At 51.9% G+C, this 18,609-nt stretch overlaps 1 protein-coding gene across 1 annotated transcript; it reads right to left on the bottom strand.

Moving 5' to 3' along the window:
* Positions 1 to 683: 683 nt before the first annotated feature.
* Positions 684 to 7,668, bottom strand: YAE1 (YAE1 maturation factor of ABCE1). Its single transcript, XM_073550007.1, has 3 exons — positions 7,462 to 7,668; positions 7,058 to 7,179; positions 684 to 1,315 (listed from the first exon to the last, which is right to left on the bottom strand). The coding sequence occupies exons 1-3, from the start codon at positions 7,582 to 7,584 to the stop codon at positions 883 to 885; spliced, it is 678 nt and encodes a 225-aa protein (XP_073406108.1). The 5' UTR covers positions 7,585 to 7,668; the 3' UTR covers positions 684 to 882.
* Positions 7,669 to 18,609: the final 10,941 nt, after the last annotated feature.

Here is an 18,609-nt window from a genome sequence, read left to right as displayed (position 1 = left end):
ATAGTGATGCGGCCGGCGACACCGCGCGTCTGCGCCCCCCCTCCACGCACGGGGTCCTTCTCCTGCCGCAGGTATGACTCCCAGCGGCGCCGCTCAGCACACACGCTCAAGCCCTTCTGCCACTCAGGGGGGGGCGCGCGGCCTCAGTACGCCCAGATGGCGTTAGTAATGCGTCTACCCCCGGGGGGGGGGGGGGAGGAGGAGGAGGAGTATAGCCATGCCCCCAGTGAGCTTTGGCACCACTGTCGCCTCCAGCCTCACCTGCATTACCAGCTCTGGGGGGGGGGGGAAATACACCTCTCCGCCCGACGCTGCCTCCGGTCCTGGGGCCCCTGCTGCTCATATTCTGCACGCAGGCGGCTACCAGACCAGGCATCCTCTTCTGCGGGTTCCTTTCCAGGAACAGGAAACCAAACTGAGGGAGCGAGGGGGACCGCCCCATTTATCTCTCTGTAGGTTTCCTGTTCCGGGGGCGGATCCCCTCTCTCAGTGGGTGCTGTCGTGGCGAAGAGGAAAAAAGACAGACAGTATTGCCCCCACAGTATAACATTGGGCTGAGTGCTATCCGATAAGTGTGAACGAGCCTTAATAGATGAGTTTCAGACCAAGATGATTACTTACGAGAACATCCTTCACCCATACTACATTCACATATCGTCTTCTGATTAAATCCAGAACTGTAGTTTAAGATTAACAAACCTTTAAAATTTAATATAAAACTAATGTTCTCCAACCCATCGAGAAAAAGATAATCCCAAACCTGAATTGCAAGTATTTGTGCATGGCAATAAATATGGTAATATAAACTAATCTACTTGTCAGCAAAAAAAAAAACAACCATTGTAAAAGCTGTTGATCTAACATGATTGCAGTCCGTGCACATCACACATTATCAGCGGCCCTAATGCAATACTTGGTTTTCAGCGTCTGCAAAAAAGAAAAAAGATCTGCAGACATATTACTTTCTTGAACTAGAGCGATGGTGTCTCGCAGAATTAGATCAAGTTCATGTTTCATTACATTGCTTAATTGTTGTACATTCTTACAGGGAGACAATGGTGGAGAATGGGATTGCTGGCTGAGTAAACTGTCCTGCCCACCATTACATGCCCCCTCGCTGGACGGCTTTGAACAACTTGTGAAAGCCATATCCTCCAATGCGCTCGATATGTCAGACGGCGGGGTAATCCGATGAATTGCCGACAAGCTCTTCACTAGGTTGTCTTCACACTGGGTGACAGAAGATAGGAGCTCACCAAGCCGTGCACATGTTGGAGGGTCGGCGTCATGGACTTCACACCATGTGACGAGGGCACTAGGGAAGATTCAAATAATTATCGGTCGTAAATTTAAAGGAACCCGAAGAATAAATAATAAAAGTAAATAGTAAACAATCTCTTCCACGCTTATTTAGTTTGGAGCATTTTTTTTGCATAATTTTAAGACGGTTTTGAAAACATCCACGGAGAACGGGTATGTGCACACATTGCAGATTTGCCTGCAGAATTTTCTGCGCGGAATCTGCATCTCTTGGCAGACGCCAGTGCCAAATGCCTCATACACTAAACGCATAGCATACACACACGCACACTCCGTATAGCATACACACACGCACACTCCGTACAGCGTACACGCCGCACACCCCGTATACACACACACTCCGCACAGCGTACACACTGTATACACACACACACACTCCGTACAGCATACACGCCGCACACCCCGTATACACACACTCCGTACAGCGTACACCCCGTATACACACACACACACTCCGTACACGCCGCACACCCCGTGTACACACACACTCCGTACACCCCGTGTACACACACACTCCGTACAGCGTACACACTGTATACACACACTCCACACAGCGTACACGCCGCACACCCCGTACACACACACACTCCGTACAGCATACACACTGTATACACACACTCCGCACAGCGTACACGCCGCACACCCCGTATACACACACTCCGCACAGCGTACACGCCGCACACCCCGTATACACACACACTCCGCACAGCGCACACCCCGTATACACACACACACTCCGTACAGCGTACACGCCGCACACCCCGTATACACACGCTCCGTACAGCGTACACGCCGCACACCCCGTATACACACACTCCGCACAGCGTACACGCCGCACACCCCGTATACACACACACTCCGCACAGCGCACACCCCGTATACACACACACTCCGTACAGCGTACACGCCGCACACCCCGTATACACACGCTCCGTACAGCGTACACGCCGCACACCCCGTATACACACGCTCCGTACAGCGTACACGCCGCACACCCCGTATACACACGCTCCGTACAGCGTACACGCCGCACACCCCGTATACACACGCTCCGTACAGCGTACACGCCGCACACCCCGTATACACACGCTCCGTACAGCGTACACACTGTATACACACTCCGTGCAGCGTACACGCCGCACACCCCGTGTACACACACACTCCGTACAGCGTACACACTGTATACACACACTCCGCACAGCGTACACGCCGCACACCCCGTACACACACACAGCGTACACACTGTATACACACACTTCGCACAGCGTACACGCCGCACACCCCGTATACACACACACTCCGTACAGCGTACACGCCGCACACCCCGTATACACACACTCCGTACACACTGTATACACACACTCTGCACAGCGTACATCCCGTACACACACACTCCGTACAGCGTACACGCCGCACACCCCGTATACACACACACTCCATACAGCGTACACCCCGTATACACACACTCCGTACAGCGTACACTGTATACACACACTCCGCACAGCTTACACGCCGCACACCCCGTACACACACACACACTCCGTACAGCGTACAGACTGTATACACACTCCGCACAGCCTACACGCCACACACCCCGTATACACACACACTCCGTACAGCGTACACGCCGCACACCCCGTATACACACACACTCCGTACAGCGTACACGCCGCACACCCCGTATACACACACTCCGTACTGCGTACACACTGTATACACACTCTGCACAGCGTACACGCCGCACACCCCGTACACACACACACTCCGTACAGCGTACACTGTATACACACACTCCGCACAGCGTACACGCCGCACACCCCGTACACACACACACTCCGTACAGCGTACAGACTGTATACACACACACTCCGCACAGCGTACACGCCGCACACCCCGTATACACACACACACTCCGCACAGCGTACACGCCGCACACCCCGTATACACACACACACTCCATACAGCGTACACCCCGTATACACACACTCCGTACAGCGTACACTGTATACACACACTCCGCACAGCTTACACGCCGCACACCCCGTACACACACACACACTCCGTACAGCGTACAGACTGTATACACACTCCGCACAGCCTACACGCCGCACACCCCGTATACACACACACTCCGTACAGCGTACACGCCGCACACCCCGTATACACACACTCCGTACTGCGTACACACTGTATACACACTCTGCACAGCGTACACGCCGCACACCCCGTACACACACACTCCGTACAGCGTACACTGTATACACACACTCCGCACAGCGTACACGCCGCACACCCCGTATACACACACACACACACACTCCGCACAGCGTACACGCCGCACACCCCGTATACACACACACTCCGCACAGCGTACACGCCGCACACCCCGTATACACACACACTCCGCACAGCGTACACGCCGCACACCCCGTATACACACACACTCCGCACAGCGTACACGCCGCACACCCCGTATACACACACACTCCGCACAGCGTACACGCCGCACACCCCGTATACACACACACACACACCGTACACGCCGCACACCCCGTATACACACACACACACACACTCCGCACAGCGTACACGCCGCACACCCCGTATACACACACACACACACACACTCCGCACAGCGTACACGCCGCACACCCCGTATACACACACACACACTCCGCACAGCGTACACGCCGCACACCCCGTATACACACACACACACACTCCGCACAGCGTACACGCCGCACACCCCGTATACACACACACACACACTCCGCACAGCGTACACGCCGCACACCCCGTATACACACACACACACACTCCGCACAGCGTACACGCCGCACACCCCGTATACACACACACACACACTCCGCACAGCGTACACGCCGCACACCCCGTATACACACACACACACACTCCGCACAGCGTACACGCCGCACACCCCGTATACACACACACACACACACTCCGCACAGCGTACACGCCGCACACCCCGTATACACACACACACACACACTCCGCACAGCGTACACGCCGCACACCCCGTATACACACACACACACACACTCCGCACAGCGTACACGCCGCACACCCCGTATACACACACACACACACTCCGCACAGCGTACACGCCGCACACCCCGTATACACACACACACACACTCCGCACAGCGTACACGCCGCACACCCCGTATACACACACACACACACTCCGCACAGCGTACACGCCGCACACCCCGTATACACACACACACACTCCGCACAGCGTACACGCCGCACACCCCGTATACACACACACACACTCCGCACAGCGTACACGCCGCACACCCCGTATACACACACACACACACACTCCGCACAGCGTACACGCCGCACACCCCGTATACACACACACACACACACTCCGCACAGCGTACACGCCGCACACCCCGTATACACACACACACACACACACTCCGCACAGCGTACACGCCGCACACCCCGTATACACACACACACACACACACTCCGCACAGCGTACACGCCGCACACCCCGTATACACACACACACACACACTCCGCACAGCGTACACGCCGCACACCCCGTATACACACACACACACACACACTCCGCACAGCGTACACGCCGCACACCCCGTATACACACACACACACACACACTCCGCACAGCGTACACGCCGCACACCCCGTATACACACACACACACACACACACTCCGCACAGCGTACACGCCGCACACCCCGTATACACACACACACACACACTCCGCACAGCGTACACGCCGCACACCCCGTATACACACACACACACACTCCGCACAGCGTACACCCCGTATACAAACACACACACACTCCGCACAGCGTACACCCCGTATACACACACACACACACTCCGCACAGCGTACACCCCGTATACACACACACACACACTCCGCACAGCGTACACGCCGCACACCCCGTATACACACACACACACACTCCGCACAGCGTACACACACACACACTCCGCACAGCGTACACGCCGCACACCCCGTATACACACACACACACTCCGCACAGCGTACACACACACACACTCCGCACAGCGTACACGCCGCACACCCCGTATACACACACACACTCCGCACAGCGTACACGCCGCACACCCCGTATATACACACACACTCCGCACAGCGTACACGCCGCACACCCCGTATACACACACACACTCCGCACAGCGTACACGCCGCACACCCCGTATACACACACACACTCCGCACAGCGTACACGCCGCACACCCCGTATACACACACACACTCCGCACAGCGTACACGCCGCACACCCCGTATACACACACACACTCCGCACAGCGTACACGCCGCACACCCCGTATACACACACACACTCCGCACAGCGTACACGCCGCACACCCCGTATACACACACACACTCCGCACAGCGTACACGCCGCACACCCCGTATACACACACACACTCCGCACAGCGTACACGCCGCACACCCCGTATACACACACACACTCCGCACAGCGTACACGCCGCACACCCCGTATACACACACACACTCCGCACAGCGTACACACTGTATACACACACTCCGCACAGCGTACACACTGTATACACACACTCCGCACAGCGTACACACTGTATACACACACTCCGCACAGCGTACACACTGTATACACACACTCCGCACAGCGTACACGCCGCACACCCACACACACTCCGTACAGCGTACAGACTGTATACACACACTCCGCACAGCGTACACCCCGTATACACACACTCCGTACAGCGTACACGCCGCACACCCCGTACAGCGTACACGCCGCACACCCCGTACAGCGTACACGCCGCACACCCCGTATACACACACACTCCGTACAGCGTACACGCCGCACACCCCGTATACACACACACTCCGTACAGCGTACACGCCGCACACCCCGTATACACACACACTCCGTACAGCGTACACGCCGCACACCCCGTATACACACACACTCCGTACAGCGTACACGCCGCACACTCCGTATATACACACACACTCCGTACAGCGTACACGCCGCACACTCCGTATACACACACACTCCGTACAGCGTACACGCCGCACACTCCGTATACACACACACTCCGTACAGCGTACACGCCGCACACCCCGTATACACACACACTCCGTACAGCGTACACGCCGCACACCCCGTATACACACACACTCCGTACAGCGTACACGCCGCACACCCCGTATACACACACTCCGTACAGCGTACACGCCGCACACCCCGTATACACACACACTCCGTATACACACACACACTCCGTACAGCGTACACGCCGCACACCCCGTATACACACACTCCGTACAGCGTACACGCCGCACACCCCGTATACACACACACTCCGCACAGCGTACACCCCGTATACACACACACTCCGTACAGCGTACACACTGTATACACACACACTCTGCACAGCGTACACGCCGCACACCCCGTACACACACACACACACCGTACACGCTGCACACCCCGTATACACACACACACGCCGCACACCCCGTATACACACACACTCCGTACAGCATACACACCGCACACCCCGTATACGCACACTCCGTACAGCGTACACACGCACACTCCGTACAGCGTACACCCCGTATACACACACACTCCGTACAGCGTACACGCCGCACACTCCATAGTGTATAGTGAAGTAATACGGTATATTTAGACCTGAATGCACTCACCTCAATGTCCCCCTGAGCTCCCCACAAGGCAGCAGTAGGGTCACCCCCTCTTTATAGCCCACATTGAATCCAGTCTGGAGCGCTCTCTCTCTCCCGGCCTCTACGCCATCTACATAGCCCTCCTGTAAGGGAACACACAGACACGAACGTACAATGGCGATGTGTGGTGTGGGGCTACTCGGGACTTGCCAGCAATCTATCAGGAGCGATTAGTGCTGGCCCATGCACCGCACAGTAATGACATGCCACCATATGACGTGACCCGCAGGCCACACACTAGTCACAGGTCACCAGCGACTTTCCATCACGGAGCCCTGGTGTTTGTGGCTGATGATTTCCTGCCAGGCCAAGACCCCACGTGACTCGCAGACATTGCAGCCCGCAGCAGCAGCGCCATCACCCACCTTCAGCCTCTTCTCCATATTGCTCTTCCAGTCATTCTGCAGGAGTTTCATCTCATCTGCTTCCTCATCAAACACCTCATCCTCCCCCTGTGGATGAAGCGCCGCCGCCCGCACCCAGGACATCTCTGCCCTGCGCTGCCAAACTCTCTCACACACTAGTGGTGTAAAGGACCTTTAATGACGTCATGACCACGTGATCAGTTCCATGAATGGGTAATATTTAGCTTTTAAACTAAAGGACCTTTCACTGTGTTGATCATGTGATATATGGGAGGAGTTAAAGCTGCGCGTCCTGTTATACCACACACGGGCGCGTGTGGTATATGTGGCCCGTGCAGGAAATCAGTTTTCATGTAACGGCCACGCAGCTGAGCTGTGGGTGTACGTGTGAAAGGTGTACCAAGATGGCCGTTGCATAAGTAGTGAATGGCCAGACAGCAGCCGCAGCAGCACCTGAGCGCCCTCTAGTGTATCCTCGGTATAAGACTACAGACCGGCGGGAGAATTTTGTGCCTTTTACCGGGAGACCAAATAATTGGGGACCTTATATCATTGCGTTTGTGGCAAAATTTTGGCACAGCTAGCGCCATTTTGTTTTCGTTCCTGCACTGCAAGAAATGTATGTGTTACACCATTTATTGCACTGAAACATTTACAAATGAGAAGACCGTGTGGTTAAGCCTAACGTTAATTCTGACATATTTATGATCGTACTTGTATACCTGAACGCTTCAAAAAGTCGCTTATTCTCGACTGGTCATAACTGTTGGACATGGGACAAATACATGAATGCGGTGCAGTAAAGAGAACAAGTGCGGTAATGTGCGGGCTCATTGTTATGTCGCTTCCACCGCAGCACGCGGGTTCCCCAGAGAGCAAAGCGCTGACGAGAGGCGGTTTTGCCCGTTTCTGTGCTTCTACACCTCTTTCCTCTCCAGCGACCTCGTATCCATGTGCTGCGATGGTAATAAAAGGTCTTTAAAATGACCCTGGATTGGGGAGAGCTGCCGCCCTTCTTCTGTTTGCTGGACAACATTCATGTTTCTGCCAAGTGAGTGGTTTGTAGTGAGGAGAGAATGTGCTCAGATAAGGTGTAATCCGAGCATGCTCGTGTGCTGAGTGACTTCGGCGTGCTCGGATAATATGTTCGAGTCCCTGCGGCTGCATGTCTCTCAGCTGTTTGTTAGTGAGTGGTTTGTAGTGATGAGAGAATGGGCTCAGATAAGGTGTAATCCGAGCATGCTCGTGTGCTGAGTGACTTCGGCGTGCTCGGATAATATGTTCGAGTCCCTGCGGCTGCATGTCTCTCAGCTGTTTGTTAGTGAGTGGTTTGTAGTGATGAGAGAATGTGCTCAGATAAGGTGTAATCCGAGCATGCTCGTGTGCTGAGTGACTTCGGCGTGCTCAGATAATATGTTCGAGTCCCTGCGGCTGCATGTCTCTCAGCTGTTTGTTAGTGAGTGGTTTGTAGTGATGAGAGAATGTGCTCAGATAAGGTGTAATCCGAGCATGCTCGTGTGCTGAGTGACTTCGGCGTGCTCAGATAATATGTTCGAGTCCCTGCGGCTGCATGTCTCTCAGCTGTTTGTTAGTGAGTGGTTTGTAGTGATGAGAGAATGTGCTCAGATAAGGTGTAATCCGAGCATGCTTGTGTGCTGAGTGACTTCGGCGTGCTCGGATAATATGTTCGAGTCCCTGCGGCTGCATGTCTCTCAGCTGTTTGTTAGTGAGTGGTTTGTAGTGATGAGAGAATGTGCTCAGATAAGGTGTAATCCGAGCATGCTCGTGTGCTGAGTGACTTCGGCGTGCTCGGATAATATGTTCGAGTCCCTGCGGCTGCATGTCTCTCAGCTGTTTGTTAGTGAGTGGTTTGTAGTGATGAGAGAATGTGCTCAGATAAGGTGTAATCCGAGCATGCTCGTGTGCTGAGTGACTTCGGCGTGCTCAGATAATATGTTCGAGCCCCTGCGGCTGCATGTCTCTCAGCTGTTTGTTAGTGAGTGGTTTGTAGTGATGAGAGAATGTGCTCAGGTAAGGTGTAATCCGAGCATGCTCGTGTGCTGAGTGACTTCGGCGTGCTCAGATAATATGTTCGAGTCCCTGCGGCTGCATGTCTCTCAGCTGTTTGTTAGTGAGTGGTTTGTAGTGATGAGAGAATGTGCTCAGATAAGGTGTAATCCGAGCATGCTCGTGTGCTGAGTGACTTCGGCGTGCTCAGATAATATGTTCGAGTCCCTGCGGCTGCATGTCTCTCAGCTGTTTGTTAGTGAGTGGTTTGTAGTGATGAGAGAATGTGCTCAGATAAGGTGTAATCCGAGCATGCTTGTGTGCTGTGTGACTTCGGCGTGCTCGGATAATATGTTCGAGTCCCTGCGGCTGCATGTCTCTCAGCTGTTTGTTAGTGAGTGGTTTGTAGTGATGAGAGAATGTGCTCAGATAAGGTGTAATCCGAGCATGCTCGTGTGCTGAGTGACTTCGGCGTGCTCGGATAATATGTTCGAGTCCCTGCGGCTGCATGTCTCTCAGCTGTTTGTTAGTGAGTGGTTTGTAGTGATGAGAGAATGTGCTCAGATAAGGTGTAATCCGAGCATGCTCGTGTGCTGAGTGACTTCGGCGTGCTCAGATAATATGTTCGAGTCCCTGCGGCTGCATGTCTCTCAGCTGTTTGTTAGTGAGTGGTTTGTAGTGATGAGAGAATGTGCTCAGATAAGGTGTAATCCGAGCATGCTCGTGTGCTGAGTGACTTCGGCGTGCTCAGATAATATGTTCGAGTCCCTGCGGCTGCATGTCTCTCAGCTGTTTGTTAGTGAGTGGTTTGTAGTGATGAGAGAATGTGCTCAGATAAGGTGTAATCCGAGCATGCTCGTGTGCTGAGTGACTTCGGCGTGCTCGGATAATATGTTCGAGTCCCTGCGGCTGCATGTCTCTCAGCTGTTTGTTAGTGAGTGGTTTGTAGTGATGATAGAATGTGCTCAGATAAGGTGTAATCCGAGCATGCTCGTGTGCTGAGTGACTTCGGCGTGCTCGGATAATATGTTCGAGTCCCTGCGGCTGCATGTCTCTCAGCTGTTTGTTAGTGAGTGGTTTGTAGTGATGAGAGAATGTGCTCAGATAAGGTGTAATCCGAGCATGCTCGTGTGCTGAGTGACTTCAGCGTGCTCGGATAATATGTTCGAGTCCCTGCGGCTGCATGTCTCTCAGCTGTTTGTTAGTGAGTGGTTTGTAGTGATGAGAGAATGTGCTCAGATAAGGTGTAATCCGAGCATGCTTGTGTGCTGAGTGACTTCAGCGTGCTCGGATAATATGTTCTAGTCCCTGCGGCTGCATGTCTCTCAGCTGTTTGTTAGTGAGTGGTTTGTAGTGATGAGAGAATGTGCTCAGGTAAGGTGTAATCCGAGCATGCTCGTGTGCTGAGTGACTTCGGCGTGCTCAGATAATATGTTCGAGTCCCTGCGGCTGCATGTCTCTCAGCTGTTTGTTAGTGAGTGGTTTGTAGTGATGAGAGAATGTGCTCAGATAAGGTGTAATCCGAGCATGCTCGTGTGCTGAGTGACTTCGGCGTGCTCGGATAATATGTTCGAGTCCCTGCGGCTGCATGTCTCTCAGCTGTTTGTTAGTGAGTGGTTTGTAGTGATGAGAGAATGTGCTCAGATAAGGTGTAATCCGAGCATGCTTGTGTGCTGAGTGACTTCGGCGTGCTCGGATAATATGTTCGAGTCCCTGCGGCTGCATGTCTCTCAGCTGTTTGTTAGTGAGTGGTTTGTAGTGATGAGAGAATGTGCTCAGATAAGGTGTAATCCGAGCATGCTCGTGTGCTGAGTGACTTCAGCGTGCTCGGATAATATCTTCGAGTCCCTGCGGCTGCATGTCTCTCAGCTGTTTGTTAGTGAGTGGTTTGTAGTGATGAGAGAATGTGCTCAGATAAGGTGTAATCCGAGCATGCTCGTGTGCTGAGTGACTTCGGCGTGCTCGGATAATATGTTCGAGTCCCTGCGGCTGCATGTCTCTCAGCTGTTTGTTAGTGAGTGGTTTGTAGTGATGAGAGAATGTGCTCAGATAAGGTGTAATCCGAGCATGCTCGTGTGCTGAGTGACTTCGGCGTGCTCAGATAATATGTTCGAGTCCCTGCGGCTGCATGTCTCTCAGCTGTTTGTTAGTGAGTGGTTTGTAGTGATGAGAGAATGTGCTCAGATAAGGTGTAATCCGAGCATGCTCGTGTGCTGAGTGACTTCGGCGTGCTCAGATAATATGTTCGAGTCCCTGCGGCTGCATGTCTCTCAGCTGTTTGTTAGTGAGTGGTTTGTAGTGATGAGAGAATGTGCTCAGATAAGGTGTAATCCGAGCATGCTCGTGTGCTGAGTGACTTCAGCGTGCTCGGATAATATGTTCGAGTCCCTGCGGCTGCATGTCTCTCAGCTATTTGTTAGTGAGTGGTTTGTAGTGATGAGAGAATGTGCTCAGATAAGATGTTATCCGAGCATGCTCGTGTGCTGAGTGACTTCGGCGTGCTCGGATAATATGTTCGAGTCCCTGCGGCTGCATGTCTCTCAGCTGTTTGTTAGTGAGTGGTTTGTAGTGATGAGAGAATGTGCTCAGATAAGGTGTAATCCGAGCATGCTCGTGTGCTGAGTGACTTCGGCGTGCTCAGATAATATGTTCGAGTCCCTGCGGCTGCATGTCTCTCAGCTGTTTGTTAGTGAGTGGTTTGTAGTGATGAGAGAATGTGCTCAGATAAGGTGTAATCCGAGCATGCTCGTGTGCTGAGTGACTTCAGCGTGCTCGGATAATATGTTCGAGTCCCTGCGGCTGCATGTCTCTCAGCTGTTTGTTAGTGAGTGGTTTGTAGTGATGAGAGAATGTGCTCAGATAAGGTGTAATCCGAGCATGCTCGTGTGCTGAGTGACTTCGGCGTGCTCGGATAATATGTTCGAGTCCCTGCGGCTGCATGTCTCTCAGCTGTTTGTTAGTGAGTGGTTTGTAGTGATGAGAGAATGTGCTCAGATAAGGTGTAATCCGAGCATGCTCGTGTGCTGAGTGACTTCGGCGTGCTCGGATAATATGTTCGAGTCCCTGCGGCTGCATGTCTCTCAGCTGTTTGTTAGTGAGTGGTTTGTAGTGATGAGAGAATGTGCTCAGATAAGGTGTAATCCGAGCATGCTCGTGTGCTGAGTGACTTCGGCGTGCTCAGATAATATGTTCGAGTCCCTGCGGCTGCATGTCTCTCAGCTGTTTGTTAGTGAGTGGTTTGTAGTGATGAGAGAATGTGCTCAGATAAGGTGTAATCCGAGCATGCTCGTGTGCTGAGTGACTTCAGCGTGCTCGGATAATATGTTCGAGTCCCTGCGGCTGCATGTCTCTCAGCTATTTGTTAGTGAGTGGTTTGTAGTGATGAGAGAATGTGCTCAGATAAGATGTTATCCGAGCATGCTCGTGTGCTGAGTGACTTCGGCGTGCTCGGATAATATGTTCGAGTCCCTGCGGCTGCATGTCTCTCAGCTGTTTGTTAGTGAGTGGTTTGTAGTGATGAGAGAATGTGCTCAGATAAGGTGTAATCCGAGCATGCTCGTGTGCTGAGTGACTTCGGCGTGCTCAGATAATATGTTCGAGTCCCTGCGGCTGCATGTCTCTCAGCTGTTTGTTAGTGAGTGGTTTGTAGTGATGAGAGAATGTGCTCAGATAAGGTGTAATCCGAGCATGCTCGTGTGCTGAGTGACTTCGGCGTGCTCGGATAATATGTTCGAGTCCCTGCGGCTGCATGTCTCTCAGCTGTTTGTTAGTGGTTTGTAGTGATGAGAGAATGTGCTCAGATAAGGTGTAATCCGAGCATGCTCGTGTGCTGAGTGACTTCAGCGTGCTCGGATAATATGTTCGAGTCCCTGCGGCTGCATGTCTCTCAGCTGTTTGTTAGTGAGTGGTTTGTAGTGATGAGAGAATGTGCTCAGATAAGGTGTAATCCGAGCATGCTCGTGTGCTGAGTGACTTCAGCGTGCTCGGATAATATGTTCGAGTCCCTGCGGCTGCATGTCTCTCAGCTATTTGTTAGTGAGTGGTTTGTAGTGATGAGAGAATGTGCTCAGATAAGATGTTATCCGAGCACGCTCGTGTGCTGAGTGACTTCGGCGTGCTCGGATAATATGTTCGAGTCCCTGCGGCTGCATGTCTCTCAGCTATTTGTTAGTGAGTGGTTTGTAGTGATGAGAGAATGTGCTCAGATAAGATGTTATCCGAGCATGCTCGTGTGCTGAGTGACTTCGGCGTGCTCAGATAATATGTTCGAGTCCCTGCGGCTGCATGTCTCTCAGCTGTTTGTTAGTGAGTGGTTTGTAGTGATGAGAGAATGTGCTCAGATAAGGTGTAATCCGAGCATGCCCGTGTGCTGAGTGACTTCAGCGTGCTCGGATAATATCTTCGAGTCCCTGCGGCTGCATGTCTCTCAGCTGTTTGTTAGTGAGTGGTTTGTAGTGATGAGAGAATGTGCTCAGATAAGGTGTAATCCGAGCATGCTCGTGTGCTGAGTGACTTCAGCGTGCTCGGATAATATGTTCGAGTCCCTGCGGCTGCATGTCTCTCAGCTGTTTGTTAGTGAGTGGTTTGTAGTGATGAGAGAATGTGCTCAGATAAGGTGTAATCCGAGCATGCTCGTGTGCTGAGTGACTTCGGCGTGCTCGGATAATATGTTCGAGTCCCTGCGGCTGCATGTCTCTCAGCTGTTTGTTAGTGAGTGGTTTGTAGTGATGAGAGAATGTGCTCAGATAAGGTGTAATCCGAGCATGCTCGTGTGCTGAGTGACTTCGGCGTACTCGGATAATATGTTCGAGTCCCTGCGGCTGCATGTCTCTCAGCTGTTTGTTAGTGAGTGGTTTGTAGTGATGAGAGAATGTGCTCAGATAAGGTGTAATCCGAGCATGCTCGTGTGCTGAGTGACTTCGGCGTGCTCAGATAATATGTTCGAGTCCCTGCGGCTGCATGTCTCTCAGCTATTTGTTAGTGAGTGGTTTGTAGTGATGAGAGAATGTGCTCAGATAAGGTGTTATCCGAGCATGCTCGTGTGCTGAGTGACTTCGGCGTGCTCAGATAATATGTTCGAGTCCCTGCGGCTGCATGTCTCTCAGCTGTTTGTTAGTGAGTGGTTTGTAGTGATGAGAGAATGTGCTCAGATAAGGTGTAATCCGAGCATGCTCGTGTGCTGAGTGACTTCGGCGTGCTCGGATAATATGTTCGAGTCCCTGCGGCTGCATGTCTCTCAGCTGTTTGTTAGTGAGTGGTTTGTAGTGATGAGAGAATGTGCTCAGATAAGGTGTAATCCGAGCATGCTCGTGTGCTGAGTGACTTCGGCGTGCTCAGATAATATGTTCGAGTCCCTGCGGCTGCATGTCTCTCAGCTATTTGTTAGTGAGTGGTTTGTAGTGATGAGAGAATGTGCTCAGATAAGGTGTAATCCGAGCATGCTCGTGTGCTGAGTGACTTCGGCGTGCTCGGATAATATGTTCGAGTCCCTGCGGCTGCATGTCTCTCAGCTGTTTGTTAGTGAGTGGTTTGTAGTGATGAGAGAATGTGCTCAGATAAGGTGTGATCCGAGCATGCTCGTGTGCTGAGTGACTTCGGCGTGCTCGGATAATATGTTCGAGTCCCTGCGGCTGCATGTCTCTCAGCTGTTTGTTAGTGAGTGGTTTGTAGTGATGAGAGAATGTGCTCAGATAAGGTGTAATCCGAGCATGCTCGTGTGCTGAGTGACTTCGGCGTGCTCAGATAATATGTTCGAGTCCCTGCGGCTGCATGTCTCTCAGCTGTTTGTTAGTGAGTGGTTTGTAGTGATGAGAGAATGTGCTCAGATAAGGTGTAATCCGAGCATGCTCGTGTGCTGAGTGACTTTGGCGTGCTCGGATAATATGTTCGAGTCCCTGCGGCTGCATGTCTCTCAGCTGTTTGTTAGTGAGTGGTTTGTAGTGATGAGAGAATGTGCTCAGATAAGGTGTAATCCGAGCATGCTCGTGTGCTGAGTGACTTTGGCGTGCTCGGATAATATGTTCGAGTCCCTGCGGCTGCATGTCTCTCAGCTGTTTGTTAGTGAGTGGTTTGTAGTGATGAGAGAATGTGCTCAGATAAGGTGTAATCCGAGCATGCTCGTGTGCTGAGTGACTTTGGCGTGCTCGGATAATATGTTCGAGTCCCTGCGGCTGCATGTCTCTCAGCTGTTTGTTAGTGAGTGGTTTGTAGTGATGAGAGAATGTGCTCAGATAAGGTGTTATCCGAGCATGCTTGTGTGCTGAGTGACTTCGGCGTGCTCGGATAATATGTTCGAGTCCCTGCGGCTGCATGTCTCTCAGCTGTTTGTTAGTGAGTGGTTTGTAGTGATGAGAGAATGTGCTCAGATAAGGTGTAATCCGAGCATGCTTGTGTGCTGAGTGACTTCGGCGTGCTCGGATAATATGTTCGAGTCCCTGCGGCTGCATGTCTCTCAGCTGTTTGTTAGTGGTTTGTAGTGATGAGAGAATGTGCTCAGATAAGGTGTAATCCGAGCATGCTCGTGTGCTGAGTGACTTCGGCGTGCTCGGATAATATGTTCGAGTCCCTGCGGCTGCATGTCTCTCAGCTGTTTGTTAGTGAGTGGTTTGTAGTGATGAGAGAATGTGCTCAGATAAGGTGTAATCCGAGCATGCTCGTGTGCTGAGTGACTTCGGCGTGCTCAGATAATATGTTCGAGTCCCTGCGGCTGCATGTCTCTCAGCTGTTTGTTAGTGAGTGGTTTGTAGTGATGAGAGAATGTGCTCAGATAAGGTGTAATCCGAGCATGCTCGTGTGCTGAGTGACTTCAGCGTGCTCGGATAATATGTTCGAGTCCCTGCGGCTGCATGTCTCTCAGCTGTTTGTTAGTGGTTTGTAGTGATGAGAGAATGTGCTCAGATAAGGTGTAATCCGAGCATGCTCGTGTGCTGAGTGACTTCGGCGTGCTCGGATAATATGTTCGAGTCCCCGCGGCTGCATGTCTCTCAGCTGTTTGATAGTGAGTGGTTTGTAGTGATGAGAGAATGTGCTCAGATAAGGTGTAATCCGAGCATGCTCGTGTGCTGAGTGACTTCGGCGTGCTCGGATAATATGTTCTAGTCCCTGCGGCTGCATGTCTCTCAGCTGTTTGTTAGTGAGTGGTTTGTAGTGATGAGAGAATGTGCTCAGATAAGGTGTAATCCGAGCATGCTTGTGTGCTGAGTGACTTCGGCGTGCTCGGATAATATGTTCGAGTCCCTGCGGCTGCATGTCTCTCAGCTGTTTGTTAGTGAATGGTTTGTAGTGATGAGAGAATGTGCTCAGATAAGGTGTAATCCGAGCATGCTCGTGTGCTGAGTGACTTCGGCGTGCTCGGATAATATGTTCTAGTCCCTGCGGCTGCATGTCTCTCAGCTGTTTGTTAGTGAGTGGTTTGTAGTGATGAGAGAATGTGCTCAGATAAGGTGTAATCCGAGCATGCTTGTGTGCTGAGTGACTTCGGCGTGCTCGGATAATATGTTCGAGTCCCTGCGGCTGCATGTCTCTCAGCTGTTTGTTAGTGAGTGGTTTGTAGTGATGAGAGAATGTGCTCAGATAAGGTGTAATCCGAGCATGCTCGTGTGCTGAGTGACTTCGGCGTGCTCGGATAATATGTTCGAGTCCCTGCGGCTGCATGTCTCTCAGCTGTTTGTTAGTGGTTTGTAGTGATGAGAGAATGTGCTCAGATAAGGTGTAATCCGAGCATGCTCGTGTGCTGAGTGACTTCGGCGTGCTCAGATAATATGTTCGAGTCCCTGCGGCTGCATGTCTCTCAGCTGTTTGTTAGTGAGTGGTTTGTAGTGATGAGAGAATGTGCTCAGATAAGGTGTAATCCGAGCATGCTCGTGTGCTGAGTGACTTCAGCGTGCTCAGATAATATGTTCGAGTCCCTGCGGCTGCATGTCTCTCAGCTGTTTGTTAGTGGTTTGTAGTGATGAGAGAATGTGCTCAGATAAGGTGTAATCCGAGCATGCTCGTGTGCTGAGTGACTTCAGCGTGCTCGGATAATATGTTCGAGTCCCTGCGGCTGCATGTCTCTCAGCTATTTGTTAGTGAGTGGTTTGTAGTGATGAGAGAATGTGCTCAGATAAGGTGTAATCCGAGCATGCTCGTGTGCTGAGTGACTTCAGCGTGCTCAGATAATATGTTCGAGTCCCTGCGGCTGCATGTCTCTCAGCTATTTGTTAGTGAGTGGTTTGTAGTGATGAGAGAATGTGCTCAGATAAGGTGTAATCCGAGCATGCTCGTGTGCTGAGTGACTTCGGCGTGCTCAGATAATATGTTCGAGTCCCTGCGGCTGCATGTCTCTCAGCTATTTGTTAGTGAGTGGTTTGTAGTGATGAGAGAATGTGCTCAGATAAGGTGTAATCCGAGCATGCTCGTGTGTGCTGAGTGACTTCGGCGTGCTCAGATAATATGTTCGAGTCCCTGCGGCTGCATGTCTCTCAGCTGTTTGTTAGTGAGTGGTTTGTAGTGATGAGAGAATGTGCTCAGATAAGGTGTAATCCGAGCATGCTCGTGTGCTGAGTGACTTCGGCGTGCTCAGATAATATGTTCGAGTCCCTGCGGCTGCATGTCTCTCAGCTGTTTGTTAGTGAGTGGTTTGTAGTGATGAGAGAATGTGCTCAGATAAGGTGTAATCCGAGCATGCTCGTGTGTGCTGAGTGACTTCGGCGTGCTCAGATAATATGTTCGAGTCCCTGCGGCTGCATGTCTCTCAGCTGTTTGTTAGTGAGTGGTTTGTAGTGATGAGAGAATGTGCTCAGATAAGGTGTAATCCGAGCATGCTCTTGTGCTGAGTGACTTCAGCGTGCTCGGATAATATGTTCGAGTCCCTGCGGCTGCATGTCTCTCAGCTATTTGTTAGTGAGTGGTTTGTAGTGATGAGAGAATGTGCTCAGATAAGGTGTAATCCGAGCATGCTCGTGTGCTGAGTGACTTCGGCGTGCTCAGATAATATGTTCGAGTCCCTGCGGCTGCATGTCTCTCAGCTGTTTGTTAGTGAGTGGTTTGTAGTGATGAGAGAATGTGCTCAGATAAGGTGTAATCCGAGCATGCTCGTGTGCTGAGTGACTTCGGCGTGCTCGGATAATATGTTCGAGTCCCTGCGGCTGCATGTCTCTC

This window comes from Dendrobates tinctorius, unplaced genomic scaffold (assembly GCF_039654945.1).
Source record: "Dendrobates tinctorius isolate UK_male_01 unplaced genomic scaffold, ASM3965494v1 ptg000162l, whole genome shotgun sequence".
Classification (NCBI taxonomy): Eukaryota; Metazoa; Chordata; class Amphibia; order Anura; family Dendrobatidae; genus Dendrobates; species Dendrobates tinctorius.
Note: the sequence above shows the minus strand (reverse complement) of the source record. Positions and strands in the feature narration are given on the sequence as shown.

What these genes read in the sequence shown, in the direction of transcription:
- YAE1 (XM_073550007.1), bottom strand. Translation starts at nt 7,584, where the DNA reads ATGTCCTGGGTGCGGGCGGCGGCGCTTCATCCACAGGGGGAGGATGAG. An exon ending in ATATGGAGAAGAGGCTGAAG is followed by an intron (nt 7,180 to 7,461) that starts GTGGGTGATGGC and finishes GTTCCCTTACAG; the next exon opens with GAGGGCTATGTAGATGGCGT. An exon ending in GAGCTCAGGGGGACATTGAG is followed by an intron (nt 1,316 to 7,057) that starts GTGAGTGCATTC and finishes AATCTTCCCTAG; the next exon opens with TGCCCTCGTCACATGGTGTG.